Source organism: Mchenga conophoros, linkage group LG14 (assembly GCF_057382185.1).
Source record: "Mchenga conophoros isolate Kocher_MC1m ecotype Shallow Benthic linkage group LG14, M_conophoros_male_GT1.1, whole genome shotgun sequence".
NCBI classification, from domain to species: Eukaryota; Metazoa; Chordata; class Actinopteri; order Cichliformes; family Cichlidae; genus Mchenga; species Mchenga conophoros.
In genome coordinates, this window is record NC_140539.1 from 29,367,514 (window position 1) to 29,381,182 (window position 13,669).

General features: G+C 41.8%; 1 protein-coding gene across 1 annotated transcript; it reads right to left on the minus strand.

Moving 5' to 3' along the window:
• Positions 1-804: 804 nt before the first annotated feature.
• Positions 805-12,278, minus strand: dusp14 (dual specificity phosphatase 14). Its single transcript, XM_085243824.1, has 2 exons — positions 12,025-12,278; positions 805-4,319 (listed from the first exon to the last, which is right to left on the minus strand). The coding sequence occupies exon 2, from the start codon at positions 4,212-4,214 to the stop codon at positions 3,579-3,581; it is 636 nt and encodes a 211-aa protein (XP_085099950.1). The 5' UTR covers positions 4,215-4,319; positions 12,025-12,278; the 3' UTR covers positions 805-3,578.
• Between the last annotated feature and the right edge of the window lie 1,391 nt (positions 12,279-13,669).

A 13,669-nucleotide genomic window follows, 5' to 3' on the forward strand; every position in this document is an offset into this window, starting at 1 on the left:
GCTTGACTGTGCTCTGAAACCCCCCCCCCCCCTCCCACGTGCATGTGTGCGCGTTAACACTACCAGAAGGAGGGTAAGGGGATAACTAAAAGAGTTTTTTGCAACCTCCAGCAACATTTAACGCACTCCCACCAGAAATGGTGTCCGCGCTGTATAATTTGGGCCCATCACTTGAGCATTTTGTAGCGAGCCGCGTCTCTGTGGGTAATGGAATTCATTGTTAGGACCACTCTGGAGGTCCCTCAGAAGTGTGGGCACAAGACAAATGGTGCTCATCAATATCTGCCTGCTGCTCTGTAACCACAGCAAAAAGAAATGAATGACAGAACGCTTTTTTGACATCTGAAGACATCTCTTGGGGAAATTGGCTGTGCAGATTGAACATCAAGAGGCCTTTGGAGAAGGAAAGACTGCTGCCTGTTCATGTGAAAAAATCCCGGAGATGTCTCCATTCACAGTTAGAAAAAGAAAAGAGAAAATTTATGCTTTTAGTTTTGTTTTAAATGTGCACTCTGATTCTGGTAAAAGTCCAAAACAATGGGTGTAGGGGTGAATGCAAAGAGTGATATTATCTTTTTATGTTTTTACATTTTAATGTCACTGTCTCAGGGTTTGAAATAACATCCTCGTACAATCCCGTACCTCTGGTGTTTTTATTCCTTTTTACACCTGGGATATCAGAAAAGCATCTGTGCACTGATCTCCGTGGCTTGAAATTTTCAGCTCAGTGCTGGTCTCTTACAGTAGTACTACAAAGTGACATTTTATTGCACCATTGCATGGTTGTGGTCTCAAAAGAATTGCTTTCTTCTTAAATAATAGATTTATTAATCATTGCTCCAGTACACACACAAATGTTGCTTTTTATTAGGAAAAAAAATACAGTTTTTTCTTTTTTGCTTCTTTGCTTTTCTTTTTGGTTTGCAACAGAGTTTCTCATTATATTAAAAAGAAATATGGATGTAGTGACAGTTACCAAGAAGTGGCCTTAAAATATGTCCACAAGCCGGTGGCTTGTTGAAATATGCCATAAAATTCACCACATCTATGCTAACAGTTAGCCCAAGAACAGAGCAAAGGCAAGCACTTCAGCGCAAGCATCGGGCAATCACTGATCACTAGGGAAAAATGTGAGTGGCTGCTGGAGGTTGCTGAAAGAGAAGTTGTTGCACAGAAAATCTTCCAGTTGCTTTGGTTGCTAGCAGGTTGCTGTGGTTACATGAAGTTTGCATGGGAAATGCTGACTTGTCTGCAAACACTTGCCAACTGCTCTCAGTAAAGTACTGAAACTTGAAAAAGATAATAATTTGTAAGCAAAAGTTCTCCATTTCTGGTTTGCATCACACTCTTTCCAGTTTCAATATCGCTTGGCAAGTAGTTTGCGTGCAAACGACAGCCAACTGTGATAATCTGCTTGCAACCAAAGCAATCACAAGGAGGTTTTTGTAGTCGCTGACAAATGCTTGCAGACAAAACAGCATCTTGCGTGGAATCTACAGGCAACTATCTGCCAAAGACCAAAACAATCAAAAGGAGGTCTCCGTGACTGATTTCACCTTTCGAGAGTTTGCAACCTTCAGCAGCCAGTCACTGGTTGGGGAATACACATTTTTCCCCGAGCGACTGGAGGTTGCCAGGTGGTTGCTGGCTGATCTCTAGGTTTGCGTGACTGACGACTGAAACAATGAAGCATCTTGCATATCGAGTGAATTTTTCTTAATGTTGTTTCTGTTACATGAAAAGCTTCTTTCTGTTATTATAACTGAAAGGTGTTTCAAATAAAGTAGTCACAAAGGAATGACCTCTCCTTAACCATGTGATTCATCATTGTCTGTTTCACACAACACAGAGGGGTTCAACAATGCATTTTAACAGCTGATTCTGAGGGATCTTAGGGCCATTAAAGGGCCATATTTTCGATTCAATTTTGTACTGTAGGAAGAAATGGTGAGGTGACATATTGTCCATTTTAGCACCTGCACTCTGTGGTACAAGGGCTCTTTGTCCCACTGTGTGGTTACAGAGATAATGTGTTTCTTTTGATGGATATACTCTTGGACTTTGGCCAGAAGAAGCTTAATCTGAGCAAATTCAATAAATACATACAAATTCATTATACTTGAGGAAAGCTGTGTTTTTCAACAACCAATTTTTCAACCAGGGTTATGTTTAGTTTATCTATAGTTCTGTCACACTATATGAATAATATAGTACTATATTATACTATTATATAGTACTAGAATGTCACTAAATGCAAAAAAACTACCCCAAATAAAGCAGTAGAGACTAGATAGTGAGACAGTGAACATGAATGTAGGATTTAAATATTACAAAACTGGATTTTAAGCCAGGCTTTATGAGAAGGAAACACATTCTACAGACACAAAAAGTCCACTTGATGGCTCTAAGAGGAAAATATCACTTGAAGTATGCAGACATTTTTGTATTTATTCATCTTTTATGTGATAATTGTCCCAAAGTGTATTTTTATTATGATTTACTGCAGCATGTCTCAGACCTACAACCAGTATTTCTGAAGTGTGGCTAGAGCGTGCAAAAAAAGTTTAAATTTCACCCTGCAGATGATAGCAAAAAAAAAAAAAAAAAAGATCTTCAGCCTACTGATCTTCAAAAGAGCGCTACACCACAGAGGTGGACCAGTTTCCAGACAGAAAATAAAATGTCTTTTCTGTGCTGTGCTGATCTTTTTGCAGCCTTAACCGAATTTGGATAAAAGGCAAAAACTGTGGGATGGAAAACAGACTTCATAGAGCTACCACTTCTATTGAGGCAGCAGATATTTTCTTTAATATAGCATCAAATAGCACTACAATAACATAGTGTGGTCAGAGGATGGAACAGTCAACCCTGTGTTACACAGGAGCTTTCCCTAAACCTCGATTCCTAGCTTACATCTTTTCAAATTTCACCTTAAAAAAGGTTGCTATAACATCTTTGATTCTCATTCAGTTAAAATGCATCATAAGCTTTTTCCCTCCCTCACTATCATTACATTCCAATAGAATAATTTCCCTATATTTTTTTCTGTACACTTATCTTTAATGCTACCATAAATTAAGAGCATGCTGCTGCCCTTCACACCAAGGATTACTGCAAAACTGGCACAATACCACCACATGACACCACGTCAGGAACAGAACTTCAGTCACATCACTGTTTGAACACCTCTATCATCCGCTGGAGCTGGAAAGACAGACCCAGAGAAGGACGGCACTGACTTCAACTCAAAGTTTTATCTTGTTTTGGTGTCTGACATCATTGTGGTCCCATCCAATCCTCTGGTCCGAAGGATTCTGGGTTTTAAGTCCCCTTTCTCCCACTTAAAGACTTAACTGGAGAAAATTGGTTGGATCAACAGCAGCACCATCAACGGCCAGGGTTTGATTGAACTCCCTCTGTCCAAAAGCACCATCACTCATTAATTAAGCTTCACACACACGCACACTTGTGCATTTTCTCTTCCTCTGTCCAGAGCAGGTAGGAACCTCCAGTCCAGAAGGCCAAAAGGGCTTCACTTTCATCCTCGATCCCCCACTGAACAGTCGGCACTGCCTCTCTCACAGGCCCCAGTATGGAGCGAGGCTCCTGCGGTCCCTCTCATAAACATCAGGTATGACCCCGTAGGGCGTCTGCACCATCTTAACAGAGTTTCTGCCGAACAGCTTCCTCTCGTACTCGATTAGCTGGCGCCAGAAGCCACCGTTGGGCCTAATGACGGGGCGGCGGGCTTTGACCCAGGCGTGGGCCTCGGCCAGAGACACACGGTGGTACTTCATGAGATACGCCAGACACAGAGAAGCGGAGCGGCTCACTCCCGCTGCACAGTGCACCAACACCGCCCCTCGCTTACGTCCCACACTGTGGATCTTATCGGCCACGCTGTCGAAGTACAAGGAGATGGGGGAGTGGGGCATATCTGCCAGTGGGACCTTTACATATTCCATGTGAGGCCAGTTAAAGTTGGGGAGCTCAATGGTGGCATTGACCACACAGGTGATGCCTTTAGACAGCAGCAGGCTGCGGTTGGAAGCCACGTTTCCTCTGCTGAGGAAGAGGTTGGGGGTGATTTGTGCGATGCCTCCCAGCAGGCTGCCATTTTCGGGCAGCAGCCTCGGTACCGTCGCAGGCACCATGGAGTTGGGATGGTGGTGGTGATGATGATGGTGGAAGAAGCCTTGGCTGCGGGAAGCCATTGAGAAAACAAGTGGGCTTTAACAGGAATGGATTTTCTTTTTTCCTTTACAAAATCTTCATGAGCTCAGAGTCATAGTAGTGCAGCGGCACCAGCCAGACAGCTCCTGAAATACAAAAGCAGACTTAGCTTTTATCTAAATTAAACATTTTTCTATTTCAGTGCAGGCTGACAAACATAAAAACACTTCAAGGATGAGTAACGTGACTGCTGTTTGAAAACACTACAAAACAAGGGCACTAAGATCCTTCTTTTGGAGGGCAGAGTGCTGCGAATCCATGAAATGGTTTGGATAAAAAGAGAGAGGAAAAAAAAGGAAATGCTTTTGTAAGAGTGCGTCTTCAAACTTTAAGAACCCAGACAAAAAAAGCTGTTAGAGTCAAAATAGTTTGAACTCATTTAAAAATACGAAGCTGTGAGCCCGCAGCCCCCCGGCTTCACATCACAAAATTATACGAGAGGGGTTTTCAAGAATCCGCCGCGCCGCAGAGACCAGTCACTCTACTGTACGTGTCTCAACATTCAGGTCGAATGGCCGCACGCTGAGACGAGCCTCGCTCTGCCATGTGAGCGCAGACGTCCCGCAGGCAAACACTCACCTCATCTCATGTTCATCCATCCACGGCTCCCACATACAGATTACATCTCGTCTCTCTGGCTATTCCTGCCGTTAATGTCATTTCTCCACTGCACCAAACAGCAGGGTGGAAGCTAATCACACATACTGTATGATCATACCAAACTTCATTTAAACACACGATTTGCCACCCTAATTTCATTTTCTTTTCTCTCTTTTTTTTCCCTAAAAGGAACATTACCTCTACTCTCTTTGAGAGTACAGCACATACAAGGAAAATTATATTATGGAAACTGTAATATGACATATACTACTGTATGTGCTCAACTGATGGAAACACCTGTGGCAATGCTTAGACTATCAGCGGAGAACCCACAGCTCCGGGCTGAGCTTCGCACACTGTTGCACTTGTCGTGCGTCATCCACACATCCTGCACCAGTCTAGGCTGGCAGGTCTTTCTCCTTCATTTCTAGTGCGGTCTGGTTAACAAGACGCATGGCAAAAACACTGCTGTGTGCCGTCACCTTGCAGACTGGGATTCTTCTTGTGAATTAAATTCTAATCAAAAGCATGAGTGCGGAAGGTGCAATTAAATTGTGATCGCAGCTTTCAATGCACAAAAGGGTTGCAAGGTAAATCAAATCCTAATCCCTCGTTCCCCCCCTTTGATGAGCGGATGCTTCATTTTAATGCAAGGAAGAGTGTCTGCTATGCTTTTCCATATTTTCTGTCATGTTATTACAACAGTGGACGCTCATGTTCAAATCAAGAGTTCACCACATGTACAGGTAACGTCCCTGTGAGCCAAAATCTTCGTCTTCATTTCTTTTCCTACTCTTGGCTCTGTATGATGTCAAAGAGAGTGTTCATAAAATGTTTCTTAACATGGTCATCTCATGCACACAGCTCTGACTGTGAACAGGGAATCTGCTGTTTAATCCTATCGTTTCTAAGACGCAGCCAATCACAAGGAAGTCAGGTTAAAGGAGGACAGCCTTAACCCTCATTCTACTGACTGGGGTCCATGTAGACCCCCAGAGGTGTATTTTGTCATATCTCACAGATGTTATTATTATTGTTTTGTTTTTAATTGTTCCCAATTTTATGACTTTGTCAATCAATTTGTTTCTTTTTTTCCAAATTCCATTAGGTAATTCTCTTGACTTCATCAAAGCATGAACTTGGTAAAGTGATTGGGAGGAGCACCTGAAGACATGGTTCTCAGCCAGGAGAGGGTAGAGTTCCCGCTCCACGCCAGCAAGAAGTTCAAGTAACTTGGGGTCTCGTTCACGAGTGAGGGGAGGGTGGAGCGGGAGATTGACAGACAGATTGGTCCAGCAGTGTTGCAGATGCCACCTGAGGTGGATCAGGCAGATGTTATTTTTATGGGGTTTCAGCCATGTCCTACTGGGAGGAGGTTGGGGCAGACCCAGGACATACTGTAGCGATGACATTTCTGGGCTGCCTTGCTTTGTGTTTGTTTCAATGATTTTATACTGGTTGTTTTTTTTGTTTTGTTTTTTATATAAATACAACACAAATTTTACCTTAAATTATTGAAAACTAAGCGTTACCATAATCAAAAGGTTGGTAAATACACTGTTGAGTACTAATGTGGAATATACTTCCATAAAAGCTGCAGGCTGCAAGAAAAGTAGATTTTCATTTTACAAAACAACATGATTGAAAATGTAATGTAATAGAAAGGGAGAATGTAGGCATATAAATAATAATGATTTGTTAAGAAATAAGTTTTGATATTATTATTGTTTCTATTACACTGAGGTTAAAGGGAAAGCAGTTAAAATGACTTGTTTCAGGCAGAGGATGTTTTGAGTTGGTGCACAAAGGGATACCATAAAAAACACTTCAAACAAACCTAACCTTGATTTCTGCTGTGATTTTGAATCCAGCCCACAGAAGAATAATGAGTTTGATGTCTGCTCACCATTTTTATGTCACTTTGTTCTCAACAAATTACACAGTGTATGTCAGTAAAGATTTTCAACTGGACAGTTCATTCATCCAAGAGCTGATGTGTGATTTAAGTGTTCCCTTAAATTCTTTTTAACTTTTACTCAACTCTGGAAGTCAAAGAACAAAAGCATTTAGCTGTAAATCAACATAAAAGGAGCACTTTAAAACCCATAATATAAATACTATCAGTCATATCTTTTATTTTTCCCAACAAGTTTCTCTCTGCCTGCAAGATTGTTAATGATTTTATTGCCTAAAGCTTGCATAGAAAATCAGTAAGTCATGGAGCAGCTAATCTCCCCAAGGGCTAGAAAAGCCTTTCCTTGTATTGCTCACAGCTTTGATATCCCAGCATGGCCTGCTTCCCTTTTAAAAAAAAGAAAAGGAAAAAAGGAACGAAAGGATAAACTAAAATAATGCAAAATAATGCTATCAGCTGTGTTCCTGGTTGCCATCCACCATGGACTTTGCTGTGAAATGGTTGCCATAAACCTGCTGCACCTTCATCCACAGCGCCACCACTTGTGATAAAACAACAAATATGTTTCTCACTGTAGAGCAGTCTCAAAATCACAAGACTACATCAGAGTGTGAACAAGTTTCCTGCAGGAGCATCAAGTGCATAATAAGTACTAGCAGTGATTTACCTCACCTAATGTGACAGTAAATTAATAGATTTTTGGTTTTTGAATTGCTGGGTTGGGCGCCTAGGCAGCTCTAAATACCAATAATTGAAGATTAACTAATAAGGAAAATCAGTTAAAGTACCACAGACCAACTGCAGCCAAAAATGAGCCACAATTTACTTTTTTAGTCAATTTTAATCATGCAATCACTTCATTTGTTAATGGGGTCTTCGTGGTTTTAATCATTCAATAACGAGTGGTGGGTCCTTCAGTCAAAATGGATGTTAAACCTAAATCAAAAGTTTTATATTACAATGTGAAAAAGTAACTAGCTGAGGAGGATTTTAGAGCTGAACAGGTCTCAGAGACGTCACAAGCAGCAGAACCACAGAACAATAAAGATTTCTGAAACAGACTCTCCCAAATGAGTTATCTTCATTGTTCAGTTCACTTCACCTTTAGCGACTCTTCATAGTGCTTTACTGTCATTTTTGCAGAAAGATTGATATTGTAGCTCAAACTCAGGCACACCTCCCTGTGTAACGATCAGTGAGGAGTAGTCAGTCTATGAACTGAATGACAGACGATGTGTTTTGTTGTTGCTGCTAACTCAAACAATCACTGCTCATTTCCACGTTAAAAAAATGTATGTATGTATGTATGTATGTATGGACCCTAACGACCTCAATATCTCTTAAACCTTATATTTTGAGCAAAATCATTTGGACTCTAAAAGAACTATATTGTATTTTGATAGTCAAATGCCACTGTGACCTTGTAATTCAAATTTCTGGCCAAAACTCAATCACTCTGAAATATAAAGATGACGACACGCACAAAGTGAAAAGGTCAACATCACTTTGACACCATAATTTCAAAAACTTTTCATTACTGAAGAGCCTGGACTAAAGCTAACCACTACGTGACTGAACTGACTCTTTGGTGATCAGCTAATCCATATTCACTAAATACTATATGAGTCTGGAGGACATGGATACAAACTAGTAATTATTCTTTTATAAAGTTTTTGAAGGTATACCAGATCAGCATACACTGGGCCTTAAAAAAGAAAGTGGGACAGGGTCTTAATAATAATAATAATAATAATAATGAATTGCATTTATATAGCACTTTTTGGGGCCCTCAAAGCGCTTTACAATTCCACTATTCATTCACTCTCACATTCACACACTGGTGGAGGCAAGCTACAGTTGTAGCCACAGCTGCCCTGGGGCAGACTGACAGAAGCGAGGCTGCCATATCGCGCCGTCGGCCCCTCTGGCCACCACCAGTAGGCAAACGGGTGAAGTGTCTTGCCCAAGGACACAACAACCGAGACTGTCCGAGCCGGGGCTCGAACCGGCAACCTTCCGGTTACAAGACGAACTGCCTTCCCCTCACATACAAAGTCTTGAACCATCAGGCTCTGTCGTATCTTAAAAGACCTCATAGTACAAGGCTATCCTAACAATGCATTGCTGGCTTACTTGTGGTTCGAAGAGTTTCTAAAAGTTGAATGGGAGGCAGAGCCTTCAGCTATTACACCTCTCTCCTGTGGAACCAGCTCTCAGTTTGGGAGACAGACACCCTCTCTACTTTGAAAATTAAGCTTAAAACTAATAGGGCTGGATCAGGTGACTGTGAACCCTCCCTTAGTTATGCTGTCATAGGCTCAAATTCCTGTGGGACTTCATGCACTAAGTACTTCTTCTTCAATCACTTCTATTTGTGCTCTACCTGTTTATATACCATTGAAACATGTCATAAATTTTTTGCCTTTTCTTCCTTATTGTGTGTTTTCCCCATTTCCCTATAGTCTTTTTCTTTTCTCTTTCCTCTTTTTGCCTCGACCTGCAACTAGTCGCAGTGGATGGCTGCACCTCCCTGAGTCTGGTTCCTCTGGGTTCTTTCTGCTAAAAGGGAGTTTTTCCTTCACACCCTCGCAGATTGCTAGCTCATAGTATTATTGTCGGATCTTTAACTTACAGTATAAAATGCCTTGAGGCAACTGTTATTGTGAATTGGCACTATATAAATAAACCTGAACTGAAATAAATTCTTCTCTGTAAAGCACATGAAGGGGTTCTCCACCAGTTCAAGTCCCACACCTTACACCAAATGTGGGACAAGAGACTCATTTGCGATGAAGCTGATAGGGAAAAAAACTGCTTAGAGAAAGATGAAACAGGAAGGGTTGAATAGATGAACTTTCAAAATAAAAATCAGATGATTCTCCACTATTAAAGTTATCCCAGTCCCTAATCTCACCCACATCAGTCTGAGTGTAACATCTCCAGTGACATCTTTCTAAAATAACAAAAGCTAAGCCTGACCTGCGAGCAGATGCCTTGTCGTGAGTCTCTATGTATTGCACAGCTGATGCAATAATTCACAGACAGAGATAACACAAACTGAGTTGCTGGGCAACCAAGTAACCAACAGTGCAACAGCGGTAGCCACATCAATGGGGAAAAGAAGAAAATAAGAAAACCAAATAAGCCCAGGCCCTCTCCAAAGTGCTGATGAACCACAGCGCTGGGCTGTGCTGAGATTTGCTTCATCCACATGGTTATTTATACCCCTGGCAGGGCAGAAGCGGAGGAGGGAGAATTATGCACAGGCTGTCGTCACTGAAAACTCTACTGTACGTTGGAAATGCTGCAGCTCACTGTCAGTCAAATTTACTCTGAGGATTTAAAGGACAGCATTCCAACTTTTACTCTACTACAAATTAGTGCTGAACTTTACAAAAGACCAAATTGAAGTTGTTTTATTATATACATTTTCATTATTATAGCCTCATTACTATAATAGTCAATTCTCCAAGCCAATTATTCTAAACCTATTAACAAAAATAATAAATCCACATTGGAGGCAATCACATTTTTAATTTCTCATTAGGCTACAACTATTTCGACGGTGTCTTTTATGGTTGTGTTTTAGACCATTAAATTCTTAAAACTGATTTGTGAAAAAAAAATCTTTCTGAGAAATCCCAATGAGACATTTCCCTCAAATCACCTAAATTTCGAGTTTTCTTCTTCTGATCTCCTTTATGTTTCAGAAACATCCCCTCTCTCAATCACTCAGATGAATCTGTCAACAGTTGGTGCCACCTCACAAATCTTGTGACGCTGCTCTCTCGCTGGGGAGATTCCTCGGGGGTCCGGTTCCACCTTCGCTAACACAAATTGGAAACGTGACCCACCTGCAGGAAAATTAGAGTGGCGGTCCCGCTGGCAACCTCGTCCTCACGACACTAACGAGTGAAACCTTGATAGAACTGAACTTCCTGACCGAAACGAGATAACTGAAATAGCCGGAGACGGCTGCAGTTTCTCAATAAAAGAGGCAGTCTGCTCAGGTTGAGTGATGTCTGAAAGTGTCTCGGCACAGACTCAATAATGATCTGGGGAGAATGAGCAGCAATGACAGGGACGGTCTTTTTGGGCAAGCAAGGAAGGGCATGGCCTCTCAAATGTCTCCAATGCAGCTGGATTCCAGCACAAACAATGCACACAGTAGCTGCTGTTGGTTCAGAGGAGGGAAAGTTTCGAAACAGAGGGACAAATGCCACATGAGACTTCGGCTCTGGCACCTTCCTGCTGCAGCAGCACCACCCAGATCCACAATGTCACACCTCAATATGTCGCACCAAGGGGAAAATCACTGATGGCCACAGATGGTCACATGTCATGTAGTAAGAGACAGGATGCCTCCTCCCTTTCCTTTGAGATGTTTTCCACAAATTTGTCTTTAAATGAAACACTTAGTGTCGCTTTTAGAGATTACTCACCGTAGCAGACACATGAGACAGATAAATGGACTCTACTTCTACACAATGGGAAAAAAATGACAGACTGACACAGACTTAACCTTTTATTATCCTTGATTGATTCCACAAGCTGGGAATGTCAAACACTGCCAAAATTAACCAGCAACTCTTCCTATTTGTTTTAAAATATATCAAAAATGTACTAATTTCAGCTTTTTTAAAATGTGAATTGTTCTTGCTTTTCCTTATCACCTTTGATAGTAAACTAGAAATCATTAAATTTTCAGATTTCTTTAAAAAAATTTTTTAGAAGCTTTTATTCAGTATTTTACGACATTTTACACACATTTTTACCAGTTGGGAACATGACAAGCAGATAGATTACTACTTTAAACTTTTATAATTAGCCATGTCTCGTTATTTTTCGTTTTCAGCAACCAGTACGAGTCTAGAATGTGGAGTTTGAAGTGAATGACTCCTCAAGTTTAATAATTCAAGAACGAGCCGTGAATGAGGACCGCTCCTCTGCGCACGTTCCTATGCCCGTTCGCGTGCGCGTGACGCGGAGATGTGCTTGCGTTGTGACAAGTTGGGCTGTCGGAAATAGAGAATATTAGTAAGTAGAAAATGCCTGATGGAAGTGTCAGCGACACGTTTGCTTTCCTGGCAGGCGCGCTCGCTTCTCCAGTTTCACTCAGCTTACATCACAAAACTAAAAAGCTGGACATAAACCTGCCCGGAAAACCCATTTTTAAAAAAAATAAAATAAGTCAAGGCTTTATAAGTAGGCATCTTATATGAGGTCCTCATAATGCCGATAAACTGGCTCAACGTCAGATGGAAAACTCAACTTACCAGTCGACTCTCTCTCAGGCAGAGATGGAGGTTTTCAGAGCGCCTTCGCCGCCTGCACCAAACCGGCGCGCACGGATCTGCTGCTGTCACACATCTACCTCCTGCCAGTCCGCTCATGCACACGGCCGGGTAGAAGGCGAGAGGTTGGCAAACAGCCCGCAACACACAATAACATCACGTGAAAGTCACCAGAAATACAGTACGAGCCATCGGTACATCCGCCTGGTTGTGCGGCGTGCAGAGGGCAGCGCTGCCTCCAGTATAAGGGGTGATCAGTGCCACACAGAGGGGGAGGAGGGGGAGGCAGGAGGAGCATGTTGGCTTACTGAGATGATTCCAGGCTTTTCTATTGGGAGATTCAGCCAGTCTGAAATCTACAGGGCTGTGGCCGAACTATGAATGAGCCTCAAGCTCCAGATTCACCGTCTGAATAAGACTAAGTGCACATAAACCGATTTACTGCACTAGTTTTACAGGAATTTTATAAACTAAGGTGAGCGATCTGTAAAAGTACCTTCACGATGTGTGATCGATTTTTAGGGATGAAAAGCTGGGATCGGAACCAGAGGCAGTGAGACTGATCACAGACTGTGAAACACCCCCCACAGCTGTGGGACTGTCAGAGGGTCAAGTGCATGACGGTTCTTTACACTGGTGATTCTAGAGTTTATTGGGGTTCTAGGCAAAAACAGGTGCCCATCCACTCAGCATTCATCACCACCAGAGTTGGCCCAAAATTTTATGGGTCTTTTAAGCAGAATTTTATTTGGGGACCCTCACCCCCACACAAACCCATCCCCAACTACCCACAGAAGCAAAGCTAATATGACCAGGCTTGATCATTTGTGCATTATGCATCAAACACAACTATTATCATGGTTTACTAGAGTGCTGGAAAGAAATGAAACAAACCAACAGACAGTAGTAGTAATACGATGGCACCTGTCCAATATGGCGGCCAACCAAACCGGTTTGAGAACCGGTTTGACCGGTTTCGTGCGTGTGCGCATGCGCGTTCAGTAATTCGATGGCACTAGTCCAAGATGGCGGCCAACCAAACCGATTTGACCAGTTTCGTGTGTGTGCGCATGCGTGTTCAGGTGTGGAAATACCACAGGGTATCAGAGGGGTTATATGAGTTTATGTGTTTTTAATGGGGTTTTAATTTAATCTACCATAGGGTTTTTAATTAAACTATTTTTTCACTTAGGTGTATCGCAACATTCAGTTATGCATGTGTTCTTAAAAGCAATTCTTTGTTTCTTGTTTCATTCTTGGCGGAGTGGAAGCTGTTTTGGTTCACAGTGCGCCTTAACAAAGAGGGTGTGCTCTAGTCAAAAGTGTTGGTAATAGTGTTTTAATCACACTAATTTTCTAAATCTGACAATGTCTCAGCTTGCGGTGAGGTATGCATTTTATTTTATAAATGGCACAAATGGGAATTTCTTCTGAATGGGTGATGTCAGCATGTTCACAAGCGTTTCATTTAATCAAACCCCTAGTTTTAATTTAACTAGTTTTTACACATCTACTGGGGTTTCTTTCCAGGGTTGATGCGATCATTTTATTTAAAAATCGGGATTTCGGAATGTTGAACTAAGAGTGAGACAAAGCCAGCCAGCTAGTTTTTAACACAGTAAATGTC

Excerpts from the sequence above, each read along its gene's own strand:
- dusp14 (XM_085243824.1), bottom strand. The coding sequence starts at position 4,214 with ATGGCTTCCCGCAGCCAAGGCTTCTTCCACCATCATCATCACCACCAC.